Below are 16,268 nucleotides of genomic sequence, written 5' to 3' on the forward strand. Positions count from 1 at the left end.
AGAGGAAAGGGTAGACACCCGAGAGCACTCCCTCGATGTAGTGCTGCTCTCGGGTGTCTGCCCTTTCCTCTCCGACATCCTTCTTTCCTTCCATCCTCTTCTGTCTTTCTTTCCTTCATGCTTTCCTCGTCCTTCTGCCAACGGGTGACTTTACACTCCCTCTTCTTTCTTTCTTTCCTTCATTCTTTCCTCTTCCTTCTGCCTGTGGGTGACTCCACACTGAGCGACAAGCTAAATGGTTTCTTGTACACCAGGAAACCATTTACTACGCTGGGTGGTAGCCATATAACCAAATTTTGGCTCTGGTGGTTTAGTGGGTAATTATGGCACTCCAGTCGGATTTAGCTGGTGAAGGTTTATATCCCTGGGGTGATTGGGGTTTATTTGTCACGTAATGCCACTCAGGGATGAGTGAGGTTGGTCACTATCATCTTAAATGTCAGGACCAACTTGCCTAACCCCAGGTTCCTACGCTGCTCATGGGGCAACGTAGGATTGGATGATGGATAGATGGATGGATATCTGTAAGGGATAGCGTGCCACCAGATGCTTGAGGGGAGGGTTTGAGGGGAGGGTTGAATGGGTGTGCTAGGTCTGGTATTTCAGAAGGTAGGACAGCCACTCTTGCAGTAGCTGTCTCCAAGTTCGTCGCTGGCACTGGCTGTTTAGTAACGATGCTCTGCCTTTCTCCTTCCTCGACGCTAGGTATAATTAGAATGTCTGCTTAATCCTTCTCTAGACCCCTCCTCCCTGTCTGTTCTATTAGAATGTCTGCTTAATCCATCTCTAGACCCCTCCTCCCTTTCTATTCTATTTTACAAATCTCATTCAAACAGCTCAGAACGTCTCTCCAGCTGAACATATTCGCTGAGTGGCAGCAAGCATAAACTACAAAATGCATCATCGTAGCATCGTATGGAAACGTATCTTACTGATGCAAATCATGTCGATACAATAATACCTATATCACCAAGGGAAGGTCAAGTAGTAATTACCAATATGTATAAATCTTTAGGGAAGAGATGTTACCAACTCGCGTACTCAAAGCTAACTACAAAAAGGCTGACATTGGTGCAATACGTTGAGAAGAAATCATAGACATAAACGTCTTCAGCCCAGTGCCGTATTTTGTATCTCATTCCCGCTATCACCATACAGTTGTATTTAATTTCGAGGAGACTTTTCGAATTGGACGGGTTACAGAGTCTTCATTAATCCCTTGAATGTCAGAGGCCTTCTCTAACTTGAATGAAGTCATTTAAAAATAGAATGAATACTTTAGAATATGCCAGTGGATTCAGGAGGTTACATCGCTAGAGGAAAGATAAATGGCCAAATTTTGAAGTACCGGTACGTGATGAAGTAAGAGTTTGTCTGGCCTCTGCCTATCACTGCTGACTTCACTCTGTAATATGGGAATGCAGGCTGATCAAATGCAATAACCAAAGGCGGTCCATCAGTATCTGTCAAAATATACGAGCCTTTCTTCCCTTCAGCAGTTTAAGTTTTAAGCATAAGTTGAGAAGTACTATACCAGTTTATCAACGCTGCCAGTATATTCAGTCATCATCATCATTATCACCATGAGAGCTGTTTTCTTTAACGACTTCATTTCTATCAGCTTACTTATTTTTAGAGGCCAAAAGCATCTCTATGAGTTGCCCTGTCCGTCTGTCTCTGAGTAACGACTTTCGGAAACGAGGCGTTTCACTCTGGAAATTTTCAGTGAGCTAAAGGGCCATATTAGGGCCCTGGTGTTGGCACTTCACGCCCATGGACTGTAGCCAATTTAGCCAAGCCCCATGTTAAGTCCCTGAAGCTCTGGCATTTATCTAGTATTATTGTACCTGTTCGTTCTATATTTGCCATCTTTGGGCGAAGAAAATCAGGTAAGAGAGTTTAGTCAAGGAAAAGATAAGGTAAAGCCCTCATCAGCCCTAACATTAAATGAGGGCTCTTGAAGGATGAATAAATCGCCTACCAGCAGACATGACGAAAAGAATTTAACGTCCTCTGGCTAAAGAAGATAAGCCGTATTGTCACTTGTGTGGGGACTTCCAAACACCACTTCCTTAGAGATTTATTGCAACTTAAGATTTCGCCACAAAATATTTTACTTTATATCTCGTCAGTGTTCTTGTTTAATCCAAAGGGACTTGGATGTGTAGGGATAAGAAATACCATTCACCAACTCTTTCACTCTGAGTCAGATACACAAAGTAGATAGGTATACGGATAGATAGATAGATACATACATAGACAGAAAATAAGGCGTATACTTAGATAGATAGATAGATAGAGGCGTATACTTATAGACAGAGAGATAGATTGAGGAGTGAAAATGACATACAGATAAACAATCAGATAAATAGATAGAGGCTTACAGACAATGACAGATAAAGAGAGATAGATATAGGAGTATAGACAATGGTAGATAGGTAGATGGATTTAAACATACGGATAAAAGCAGATAGACACTGAAATCAGATAGGATGAGAGACAGATAGATAGATATAGATAGACAAATTGACAATCAGACAGGTAGATCAGTGCAATTAATGGATTCAAGTAATGTGCAAATTCTAATCCTCCTCCCTCCTAACAGCTGCAACCCATTACTACCCAGGTCTCTACACAAATAACACAAAGCCATCCACACCAACACTCCCTCATCACCTGCCTTCATTTGACGTTGAAATTCACCCACACCAAATAAACCTTGAGGCTGAAACAATTTATCTAACGTCGCTTCATCGTTAACCATGCCAGAGCGTTAATCAATGTTTCCAATCAAGTTACAGTGCATTTTAATAATTTTCAACACGATCTTCTGGCTGTTATACACTGCACCAAATAAATTCATCCCTTCACTGCGATTACCAAATTTTCTTGCAACAGGCGATTATATTCAACTTTGGCCTTCCTGTAATGGCTTCCCCCTCCCCCTTTTTTGTTCTACTCCTAATGCTGCCAGACTAGGGATAACTACGATAGCATATTTTTTGTCTTCTCTTGGTTCAGTCAGACGATTCCATTGAGCTTAGAATAAATGCGGAGACGTCATTTTGTTATCTTCTTGATACTCTTCGGCGATTTTATGTGGCTTAGGCGAGACTTTTTAAAATGGCGAGGTTACATAAGTATATCCCCCATAAAACCAAGTTGAGTAATGTCGTCCAAGGGTAGCCTGATTATAATGGAAAAGTCGTTATGGGTGTGAAGGGATTAAACAAGTAACTCACAAGCCAAAAAGGGTGTTATTGGTAAGAGGGGTCGGCAAGATTCTTGGTGCACTGGCCAGCACATCACCTCGCAACTGAAAGAACCTGAGTTTGATATGGGACACGGTGAGACTGGTGGACTAAGTTTGTTTCCCTTTTATCCCTGTTCACCCAGCAGTACAACTGGGGACCAGATGTAACACCGACTACTGCGGGTCGTATCGAGGGGAAGATTGGAATTTAGCAGGTGTAGACTGTCTGCCTTTATGACCCTCGTGCAGGCGATAGGCATAAAATATAATCCTTTTTCTTCATTAGCCTCATCCTACCTAGCAAAGCAAGAAAAAATAAAAAAAAATAAAAGTTGGAGAGGAAAAGTAAGATTTATGCAAATCACGTCCACGGTTGTCATTAAGACTGATGATCAGGATTTGCTAAGTCTGTCTTTCCCCTAGAACAGGACCAGCAACAGAAGAACTTACATCCATGTTCCCAGTAACTTACTCACAGTTCAAAATGTACACAAAGTGTCAAGTTTGGAATTATCTTGCTCAGTCTGTATATCCCTCTGTTCATGATCTTGAAATTAACAGTTCTTGATTTCGTCTGTCTGTTCTCAAATTTCTCTTGAAAAGATAGCTTTTTCCAGCCATTTACTCTCATTTTTTTTTCTTCTTGCATAACAAAAACGTTTGCAACCATTACGCACCCCACTGAGTTTCAGTCTCTCACCTAAGCATTTATCAACACCATTCACACTTACTCACCCCCATTGACATCACAAACCACCCTTCCACCATGCCACCACACTTCTGACCCTACACACTGCACACCTATTATTTTCACACACACACACACACACACACACACACACACACACACACACACACACACACACTCCCAAATTGATCAACCTACTTCCTCCTTGCATACCTCACGCACACATGTCTCACACACCTGTCCTCATGACTCCAGTCTCCAGACAATCTATCTCTTTACATTGCTGTATATCATTACACACCTCTGTTTACCCGTCCCCACTTTGCACATGTCATTTACACACCTGTTCCTGCTTATGCCAGGGACGCCGTGTTCCATCATTTGCATCCAATCCCTACCTAATCAATTTCTTCACAACTACCCAAGCCTACACATACTCACTATCACATTCATTTGTACAGGTCCAACCTTGCACACTCACCAACACCTATCCATATCCACTGCCACATTCGCGTACCAACCTTCATCCTTGCGCACCTTTATGACACTGCTGTGCTGGTGGCTGCAGGTGTGTCGTCGTTCCAACACCTGCTGGTTGGCAAGGAGCTGCGTGTGGCTGTGTGGCTGGTGGCTCTGACGACACTGGTGGGCAACCTTACAGTGCTGGCCGGTAGGGTCTTCTCCAGGGATGACAACAAGATACTCTCCCTCTTCATACGCAATCTGGCAGGTGAGGCAAGATGATCATCACACACGGAGCCGACTGATGTAGATGGCAACAATGGAGAGAGAGAGAGAGAGAGAGAGAGAGAGAGAGAGAGAGAGAGAGAGAGAGAGAGAAATCTTCATTACGCCTTGAGATGGTTATATACAACTGACATCAAAAGGCAAAGGTGAAACTAAAAAAAATCATACCCCCTCCATGCATGCCACGAAAATTTTTCAAGGGGGAGAGGTAAAATTATAAAAACCTAATAGGACCGTGAAACTAGAACAGTCAAGTTTTTTGCTGCAGGATACCCTTGGGAAGGGCCAACCGAAACCTATCTTCACAAAATAAAAATTGCTATAACTCTGCGGGATCATCTACCTGCGTTTCACGGGGCCAAAAAAGGACCTTAAGTCATCTAACCAACTTTTAACAATGGAACCTTTGAGGATAATCTAGGGGAGTCCTGGGATGGCTCTTGTGACTGTCCTGGAGTCCTTAGGGGGTTGCAATGGGATAATTTTAAGGTGATCTACTAGTAACCGGTAAGTAAGATATATTGGCATTCCAAGACCAGCCCCTGGGAGTGTCTGGCAAATATTAAGCTACAAGTTTCTGCATAAAATCGTGCAACGATAGTAAGAACGTATTGTCAAGAACGTCAACATGATCCAAAGGTTAAAAGAATATACTAGACTTAATAGTGTCATGAATCTATGCCATAAACACAACTCTGCCGACCACCCCCGCTTCTCTGTCTGTCTGTCTGTCTGTCTATCTGTCTGTCTGTCTTTCTGTCTGTCTGTCTGTCTGTCTGTCTCTCTCTCTCTTTCTCTTTCTCTCTCTCTCTCTCTCTCTCTCTCTCTCTCTCTCTCTCTCTCTCTCTCTCTCTCTCTCTCTCTCTCTCTTGTGTGTGTGTATTTGTGTGTGGAACTTGCAGGTCATCATGGTGGAGCTAGCTGGGTGGGTGGCTAGAATAGTGGGTATATGGGTGGCGAGGGCAGAGTGCGCGAAGGTAAGCTATGTAGGTGGACAGGGTGGGAGGGGTGGGTGGGCAAAGTTAGAAGGTGTGTTGGGGTGGGGTGGGGTGGGGTGAGTGTGTTGATGGGCAGGGTGAGTGGAGGTTGGGTGATTGGGTGGGCAAGGTGAGTGGGTGGCTGGGCAGAGTGGGAGAGTGGGTGGGAAGGGTGTGTACATGAATAAATGGGCAGGACAGGTAAATGAGTAAATAGGAAGGCAAGTGGGTTGGTGGATGGGTAAGTAGGTGGGTAGATGAGTGGCTAGGCACGGCAGATGGATTGGTAGGGCGAGGGGATAAGTGCATGAGTGAGTGAATGGGTGAGCAGGGTGGGTTGTTAGGTGGATGCGTGGGTGAGCAGAATGAATGGCAAGAGGGTTGTAGACTGAGCTGGTGGGTGGGTGAGTGGTTGGGCAAGGACGGTGTGTGGGTGGGTGAATGGATGGGCAGGGTGGGAAGGGTGAGTGGGTGGATGGGCTGGGTAGGTGGGTGGGTGGAAGCTAGCTGGCAAAGGCGGATGGGTGGGTGGGTGATGTGAAAATTGTTCCATGGCTATTCGGCCCAAAGGGTAAGAATATCCATAATAAAAACAAGTCTAGCTGGAAAGAGGTTCGTGAAGAATATATCCCTGGGAAACTGGGCTAAAGGAGAAACATGGATCCAGGAGCTAAAAATGGGTTCATGTGGGAAAATTGGCTCAGGGGAGAATTTAGTTCCATATACAGATTTGGTGTGTCCCAGTGGGGAAAACATTGGTTCATAAGGGAATAGGTCCATGGACGGAGTAGATCCAAAGAGGGAAAAAGCTCCAAAGGGGAAAAACAGTGGGAAATGGATAAATGGGAAGAAATAGGATCCATTCTGAAACGAGGGCCATGAGGAAAAGCATTCCATGACAATATGAGGTCCATGAGGAAAAGCGGTCCATGGAGACAACAGGGTCAAAGGGTAGAATAAAGTCGATGAAGGAAAAACTGGCTAATGGAGGGAAAAATTGGTGCGTGGAAGGAAAACAAGCCCATGGAGGCAAAACAGATTCATCAAGGGAAAATAGGTTCATGGAGGAAATCAGTCATAATGCAAAATAGCTTTATGGGAAACTAAGTCCTGGGGGAAACGAAAGTCCAGTGGTGAAAACAGGTCAGTGATGAACATAGGGTCACGGGGGATAAAAGGCCATATGGAAAACACGTCAATCAGCAAAATTGGTTGATTGGGATAATAGATTAATGGAGGAAATCAGGTTCAGGGGAGAAAATAGGTATTTGTGGGAAATTTTGTCATGGTGGGAACAAGTCAGTGAGGGAAAACAAGTGGGTGGGGGTTGGCACTTAGGGGGCATAGCCAGAAATGGGTTTACAAGTGTGTTAGTTATACGAGTACAGTATCGAAATTATTTCATACCGCACAGTTTTGATTGCAGTTTATATTTTTTTCTTTATTAATGCACATTTCTTCTACCTCTTAAAAGATCACTATCTTCTTTCAGTCCAGTTGATGGCTAAGGGTAGTCATACTTGAGGTTAGGGTTACATACTAATCAAGGTGATTCAATTTTACCTTACTAAGGCTCATAAAAGTCTCACGCTACCTTGGCGCAGTATTCAAGTTGTGTGCCTAACTGATGATTCTTTCGTTTACAACTTTGTCAAAATCCCCCACGTTCAACAAGGTCATGCAAATGTGCTTCGTATTGTCTGCTTACCCTCCCTGTATAATGAACTAGAGGAGGTACATAGTTCATTCATTAATGCCCTGAATACAAGACACCTTCTCTATGTTTAGTATAATTGTCTGAACTGGGCAAGAAAAAACAATGATTGGTTGGCTATTGAAAGTGTTAGCTTCTTCATCCCGATGTCCTATTATGATCTTACTATTCTTGTCACTAAGTGACTATTTCATTTAGCCTGGGGGAAAACGTTTTGCTTGTTATTGTTTAGTAATCTCAATCTGTCTGACCGAGCAGACCCACCAACCTCGGCCATGCAACTGTCCCTACAAAGCCATCCTGTGCATTCATTTTGTGCCCTGATTCGCCCCTCTTGATCCCAAGCATTATATCCTATCTGGGCCTTTGACCAAGTAAACGCCATCTCTGATACCATCGCACGAATTATAAATGGGGCAGAAGTACCATGATCTCAATAAGGACGATGAATAATTGTACCAAAGTGGTGATCTGTGAAGAAGAACCGCACATAGGACTACTGGGTGTAACGTGACAGGCTGTCATTTCTATACCCAAATGACAACACAGAAAATTATTTTAAAAAGTACTTAGTCCTTTATATGCCTCTTGGAGGTGTAGGGTACTGGACCTGATACCGCTGTTGCTTACAACATATAACCTTCTTTGTCACCTGACGTGTTTTTATATTTAAACTTTGTTGTTCCCATAGGACTGTTTTAAATCTGGACCAAATGTCTGCTACCGGCGAAAGGATTAATGAACACTAAATTTAACACCTTCAGTCCACAAAGTATCTCTGAAGCTGAGGTAAAATCGTTTGGAGATAGTAAGAAGGGGATATGAAATGCACCATCTGGCTGAATGCATCAAGGGTAAAGTACAAGCCTACATAGCTTGTACCATTACCTCACCTACTGTGATGGTCCAACGTTGATGCTTTACTCAGGCTATAACAAAACGATTTGATTCAGGTGAGTAAAATTTTGGCAGGCGGAAAGTAAAACACGATCTTAACTAATTCTTTCGATATTGTTTTCAGTTTGTCTGTGTGTGTGTCTGTATGTGTCTGTTAGCCCAATTACTTCACAACCACTCAAAAGATCATCACAAAATTTACAGGTGTGTAGTAGGGAAAAAACTAGATCACGAGTTTGAAAATGGTTAAAGTCGGTCAAGGTATGTGTGTCTGTAACCACGATAAGTTAGCAGCTGCTCAATATATCATCATAAAAGTTTACAGGTGTGTAGTAGGAATTAAAATCTATTACGAGTTGGAAATTGGTGACAGTAGGTCAAGGTCTGTGTGTCTGTTACCATGATAACTTCGCAACCACTCAAGTTATCATCACAAAATTTTATGTGTGTAGTAGGGATGAAAATCTCCTACTAGTTCGACATTGGTGATAGTGGGTCAAGGTCAAGGTCATATTCCAAGCCGTGCTAGATATGTATCGGCTCGCAGCAGGTGTGATTCCCCCCTCAGGGGACCTCTAGTTTGTACCAACTGCGAAAACGAAGCTGGTATTGTTTTCAGTTTGTGTGTGTGTGTGTGTGTGTGTGTGTGTGTGTGTGTGTGTGTGTGTGTGTTAGCATGATAACTTCGCAACAGCTCCAGATATCATCAAAAAAATTTACAGATGTGTAGTAGGGAAAAGAAATGGATAACGAGCTCAAAATTGATGAATGAAGGTCAAGGTCTATGTTTCTGTTACCGCAATAACTTCACAACCACTCAAGACCTAATCACAAAATTGTGCTGGTGTGTAGAATGGATGAAAAATCTACAAGTACTGTTATCAGTTTGTCCATCTGTCTGTGTGTCTGTGTGTCTGTTAGCACAATAACTTTGAACGGCTCAAGATATCATCACAAAATGTCAAAAGTGTGTAGTAGGGATGAAAATCTCATATGAGTTCGAAATTGGTGAAAGTAGGTCAAGGTTAAGGTCATATTCTAAGCCGTGCTAAATATGTATCGGCTCATGGCTGGTGTGATTCCCCCCTTGGGAGCCTTTAGTTTTTTTTTTCTTTTTTACATTACCTTGAATCGCTAGGCTACGATGGTCTTACCCTGGTGGCTTGCAACTCTGCTTCCCCAGTTGCCGACCTGCTGACTGGGTTGTACCTGATGGTGGTGGCAGTGAAGGATGTGGAGTTCCGGTCAGAGTACAGCCAGCATGCCTACTACTGGATGGGTTCGTGGCAGTGCACCCTTACCGGCATCTTGGCTATGACATCAGCAGAGGTTCGTTGGGTTAGAATAAATTAGAATAGGTTAGGAAAAGTTAGATTTGCTTTCGTTAAGTTAATGTTGGTCAGGTGAGCATTGGTTAAGTTAGGTTTGGGCAACTTTGGATTAGTTAGGTAAGATCAGATTACATTAGCTTTGGCAAGGTTGAGTTAGGTTTCCATTGGTTATCATGCATTAACCTTGGTTAGGTTAGGTTAACTGGATTAATAGGGTTCAGTTAAATTATGTCTGTAGTGGTTAGCTTAGGTTAGATTTGGTTTGTTTAGATTAGGTTAGCATTGGTTTGGCTAGGTCATATTAAATTAGGGTGAGTTATCTTAACACACCGCATCCCATTGACATATATATAAGTCCACATGTTTTGTCACTGTCAGTCCCATTGATGCATATAAATGCGAATCAATTGCAAGGTCCCTAATTTGCACAATTTTAAATTTCCGCAAGTGATTTTTGGTACGTATACACGTGACACCTTCCTCTACAAGATGCCTGGCAGGGACAATGTCTTACTCAGCATGACCTCCCCCCCCGCACACCATTGTCTCGACAATTCACCTGTTACCAGTGACCTGGCCAGTAAAGACATGTCGTGCCACGGTATGAAATTCAGGGCCAGAGTGATTCCCCAATCGATGACAATGTGGAGGACAAACTTTACATAGCATTAGAGGAAGAAATGGTCAGAAATGGTGATCAGGTAATGTCATCAAAAAAGGTCAGGTATGTTGATGTGTTTGGTGAGTGAAACAATGTTTATATTGCCTATATTACTGTGTGAAAACCAATATACTCTCGTACTACATATAAATTCGTACCAAATAAATAACTAAATACCGTTTATGAGTGGTGTGGAATTGTTACCCTCCCATAGAACTCGTTTTCTTTGGAGCCAGCCTCATAGAAAACACAGTAAAGTGAGGAGGTACCGCTACCTGTATCGAGTATTTTAAACCTCAGGGAAGCAATTTCTCTATGAATTTTCGATGTTTCTCACCAAAAGTGGAGGTTTGAGCCAAAAAAAATTTTTTCCAAAAATGGTCTGGATTGGGGGGAGTCAGTGGTGGAAAAGTGGTCGGGACGGGGTGGGTTAAATTTGGTTTGGTTAAACTATGCTGGCTTAGATTTGGCCAGGTCATGAATATCATGTCAGATTAGAGCACAGTATGCACGCCATCTACTTGAAGATGTCATGGCAGTGCACTCATACCTGCAACTTGGTTGTGATGTCAGACAAGGCAAGAGTAGGTTAGATTTGGATAAGTTTCGTTAAGGTAGCCTTGGTCGAACGTGGAGGCGTTCCTACACATTGCTTTAAACTGACTCAAACATCAAGTCGTACCATATAAATTCCAAACGGACAGGCAAAAAGGATACAAAGTTGATCGTAGGTTGGGGTAGGGAATAGGTTGATGACTTGAATGTCTTAATACTGAATTTAAAAATTTTCCACATAACTCACTAATATATTAAAATTCCTCCACTAGTGCCAACATACCAGTCCTGAGTAATACAGTCATACCATGTATTCAGTATAGAAGTTAGGTATTAAGGTTTAAGTGGTGGCACTTGAAGATGTGTGCCACGTAGAACTGAAAGGTCTCTGGTAACAGACTGCCCAGTCTATATCCAGAGTGGGAAACTCGGTATAACATCCTAAGTTATCTTTGTTTTGCATTAGGATATAGCCTAAAACACAAGGGTTGTCTGTACTTATTATTCCAGTAAACTGAAAGATTCAGTCTCATAATCCTCCCTTCGAAGCATAGGAATTCAAGACTAGGTTACCATAAACCATATTTTTAATGCGAGCCATAGCACGTAAGTCACAGTGTTTTCCTTCCCGAATACATGGGATTTTATTTTTGTGGCAGGTGTCGGTGCTGCTGCTGTCATTCATGTCTGTGGAGCGTTGGCTGTGCATCACGTGGCCCCTGGGAGCCCCTAAGCTGTCCCTTGGTGGCGCTAAGGTGGCATTGGGCTGTATATGGGCTACTGGCATCACTTTGGCCATCGCTCCAGGTAAAATGTCTGAATTTTATTTTTGTTTTCTCAGCACTGAAGACATTTTTATGCAGTCTGGGAGGGAGTTTTCGGATTTGACGGGCTAGAGAAAACTTCATAGTCGTCATTACTGACAGAGATCCATCCAGAGCTAAACAAAGCTGTCTTGAGGTAACAAAAACAAGTAAAATAATATGTACAAGTAACTGAATTAAAAGGAGTTTCTTGTCGCCTGGAAGCCCCCAGGCCCTAGATTATCCTGGTCTTGTACTTAAATGGCCTTAACTTTTGCTTATGCAAGTGGCATCACAGTCTCCGATGCCACAGGCGTACTTCATTTCAAAACTCCATAACGATTTGCTGTTATCTTTGTCAGAGTCTCAAGCGGTCATCCTAAAGTCTATCTTAATAACTCTTTCTAATTCATATACTCAGCCCCTATGAGATGTTACGAAAGTCACGATAATGGTTTCATCATTCGGTAATGAGTGTCCAGTTATGTGTGTCATTCTTTGTGGTACACAATATTTAGCACCTTAATACGTGAAGGTTCACCCTTACAGAGGCAAGGATAAGGGTATGTGATCCACCAACTGATATTTCTACACAACATTTGGAATGATGTTTCATGTGGAGTAACATCAGTCAAGAAAGCAAGTGAAACTCATCGTGCTCGCATTTTCTTTATCATGGGACAGAATACCTCCCTATCATGCACACAGAATACCTCCCTACACGCATTATTGTTCTTGCACCTTTCTACTTGGAAGTTTTGAAATAAAAGGTGAGACACTAAAGTGGCGAGTATGTGTTTCACCGCGGCAATTCTTCTAGCCGTAATAACACACACACACAAACACACACACACACACACACACACACACACACACACACACACACACACACACACACACACAGAGTGAGAGAGAGAGAGAGAGAGAGAGAGAGAGAGAGAGAGAGAGACAGACAGACAGACAGACAGACAGACAGATAGACAGACAGAGAGACAGAGACAGAAAGACAGACAGACAGACACAGAAAGAGATCCATCTTAAAACAGAAACACTCAAAAACACAGACGGGTCTACTCATAGTCACATATGAAACGATGAACTCCACTTTCATAAACCTTATCGATGTTTAAGTCGCACCTCGCCACGTCACACAACACGCCAAAAGCCATTAACTGAAGAACACACAGGCTTCCGCCTCAGCACTTTTGTGCTTCTTCCACGCTGAACTGCGAAAAAGGCTGTACCACCATCCTACGTCCAAGTCCGTGTGTGTGTGTGTGTGTGTGTGTGTGTGTGTGTGTGTGTGTGTGTGTGTGTGTGTGTGTGTTTGTGTGTGTGTAATACTCCCCGTCACACTCCTCCATACTACCACAGCCGCCGAGGGTTCTACGGCACCAACGGCAAATGTTTCAATGCTAATACCCTGTACCTCTTTCCCTCAGTGGTATACTACCGCAGCCGTCAAGGGTTCTACGGCACCAACGGCCTATGCTTCCCCCTTCACCTGGACGACCCATGGGTGCCTGGATGGCTGTACTCAGCACTCATCTTCGTTGGCATCAATCAGATCGGGTCAGTGCATGGCTGAATTAACCATTTTGATTGCTAGGATTTCTCACAGCAGAAAAAAATTATTCAAGGTGTATATATTTATCTATACCTATAACTATATCTATATCTGTATCTATCTATCTATCAATCTATTTATTTATAGGCAGATATATAGATAGATACAGATATAAATACATGTATAGATAGACAGATACATAGACAGATACATAGACAGATAGACAGAGATTTATCTACACACACACACACACACACACACACACACACACACACACACACACACACACACACACACACACACACACACACACACACACACACACACACACACACGCACGCACACACACACACGCACGCACGCACACACACATACTGTATAAATCTCTCTCTCTCTCTCTCTCTCTCTCTCTCTCTCTCTCTCTCTCTCTCTCTTTATATATATATATATATATATATATATATATATATATATATACAGTATATCTAGGCAGTGGGCCGTAGCACCAGCCGATCATGGCGGTACTCCCGGGGAGGATGGGAGTGATGGAGATAAGGAGAGCTGGAGTTCCTGTTTCAGTAGCCATCAGGATAGCCTGGCCTATTGCAGATTTTTCAGTGTGATATTAACAAAGTGAATAGGCCAGCATGTTCTCCCAAACACATATCTCTGTTTCAGGCACTACTTAACATACGAAGTCTGTTCAGATATTATCCGACCTCATTTTTTTTTTTCGTCAACAACCAGTTGGAGGATAGGGGCGGTGTTTTGTGTAGCGCAGTGCAGGACCTTCTTGGACATTCGTGTTTAATGCCAACCGCCACGAGTGACTCGTTGGTTGTCAGTCACGCTGTGCTCATGGCTGTTTAGTTCACGCTCGTCGCGTTACGCGTTCATCAAGATGGCGGAAAAAGTCGAACAACGTTACTGCATTAACTGTACCGTAACTCAAAACTAGGTGATACCCAGGTTGAAAAGATCTGGTAGGTTTGGGGGAATGAAACCACGGGGGTAACGCAAAGAAAGGAGTGGTACAGTCAAAGACTAATGTCTGTCTAGCTGTCTATTGCCAGACGTCTTAATGTCGAGTCGTGAAATTTGGTGAAAATATCTGCATAAAGACTTTAGTTTTGGTGCGGTCTGTTGCCATTTTCTCCAGGTAATCTGCATGTGGATGCCATTATATTTTTTGTAACTAACCGAAACTCATGTACTATTGCGGCCAGGAGTTCTTAGCCACCCTCGTCCAGCCAATCCGTGTATGTGGCAGCGTCGCATTCACGAGCACAGAAGTTGCCTTCGATGAATTTCTGTCGAAAAATATTCCTTCAGCTTTGGGCTTGTACTAATGGATAAAACAATAGTACTATTTACTTTCAAGGTTTGACTCTGCTACTGTAACACGAATATATCATACTGATTATTTAATAACTTGTTTCTCGTATAGAGCCAAGCAAGTGACAAATATGTATATATGGTTCCACTCCAAGACTTCCTGTAGATTTGAACCAGCGAATACAGAGTGAACAAGTTCGAAACATTCGTTTGTTAACAGGAGAGAGAGAGAGAGAGAGAGAGAGAGAGAGAGAGAGAGAGAGAGAGAGAGAGAGAGAGAGAGGGAGTGCCTGTGAATTTTAGAGGAATGAGGTGGAGAAATGAGGTGCTCAACACAGTTAAATAGGGATTTTTCCTTTCGTTTCGGTTGGCTTTCTATGCCTAAATTAGTAAATGAAGGAAAATTATGAAATATAATAACTGGATGACGAAGTGGTAATAAGGTCTGGCTAATGTTTGTTTGGTCCAAGGTGTGCCATGGTAAGCCTAATTCCAGGCAACGGTCGCTGTTAAAAGTTGGATATTTTAGGTCACACGTATTTTAAATATTTCCATGTATGTTTATAGTACGTGTATGCCCCTATGGACCTATTTTCACCGCATGAATAGTTTTTTCAATGGACATTTTCACCACTCGGAGCACAATCCCCCATGGACCTATTTTCCTTAATGATTTTTTTTTTTTTCAAAGAAGCCTACTTTTCTATGTAACCTATTTTCCCACGAACTAATTTTCCCCATTGATGTATTTTCTCCCCACGGACCAATTTTTCCGTCGACCTTGAATCTCTCCATGGATACAGGTCTCCTACATGGTAGTATACCCATCGATGTATTTTTCACAATGAATCTATTTTCCCCATAAACCTGTTATCCGACGTGGTTATATCACCCACTGATGCTTGCAGTTGAAACACAGACCTCGTAACCAACAGACGTATTGCACGATGGACCTGTTGTAACCCACTGGATATATATATATATATATATATATATATATATATATATATATATATATATATATATATATATATATATATATACCTGCTTCAGCATAATTCCAGAATAATATCCTTTGTGGACCGATTTTCCGCACACTAAACTCTTCCCAACTCGGACATCAACTCAAATCACCTAATCCCAGTGGCCTTTTTTCCCACAATCCGTCCATCCACCTACACACCCACCCATCAACGCACATACCCACAACCTTACTCAATACAGAATGTCTCAAAAGTAGGACGACACAAACCCGTCTCTTGTCTTGTCCTATAGGTATCCCCACCACCCACCCCACTTAAACAATGCACGAACCCCACTCCACCCCACTTAACCAGCCCAACAACCCTTTCCCTCCCTCTCGTCCACCCACTCCACCTAATCCGCCTGTGAAACAATCAGCCTACACTAACCAATCCACCCACCCAGTCACCAACTGACCAACCCGCATACCATGCTCCACTAGTCAGATGACTTGCAATTCAACACACACACACACACACACACACACACACACACACACACACACACACACACACACACACACACACACACACACACACACACACACACACACACACACACACACACACACACACACACACACACACACACACACACACACAGAGGCGGGGTGGATTTCCTTACACGAAAGATGAGTCTCACCGCTTAACTCTGTCTGTCGGTAGAAAATAGTACCGGGTACCCTTTACAGGGAGTTTGCCAGGCCGTAGATAAGGG

General features: G+C 42.8%; 1 protein-coding gene across 1 annotated transcript in view; it reads left to right on the plus strand.

Annotated features, from left to right (window-relative positions):
* LOC145418266 (uncharacterized) overlaps window positions 1-16,268 on the plus strand; it is a 481,506-nt gene that overhangs the window by 383,740 nt on the left and 81,498 nt on the right. Inside the window, exons 16-19 of the mRNA XM_080286710.1 lie at window positions 4,510-4,671; window positions 9,460-9,605; window positions 11,483-11,630; window positions 13,069-13,198. Of these exons, the coding sequence (XP_080142836.1) occupies window positions 4,510-4,671; window positions 9,460-9,605; window positions 11,483-11,630; window positions 13,069-13,198 (586 nt within the window). The remainder of the gene's footprint in view (window positions 1-4,509; window positions 4,672-9,459; window positions 9,606-11,482; window positions 11,631-13,068; window positions 13,199-16,268) is intronic.

This window comes from Coenobita brevimanus, chromosome 113 (genome assembly GCF_032717465.1).
Source record: "Coenobita brevimanus isolate Jiangsu-jjx chromosome 113, ASM3271746v2, whole genome shotgun sequence".
NCBI lineage: Eukaryota > Metazoa > Arthropoda > Malacostraca > Decapoda > Coenobitidae > Coenobita > Coenobita brevimanus.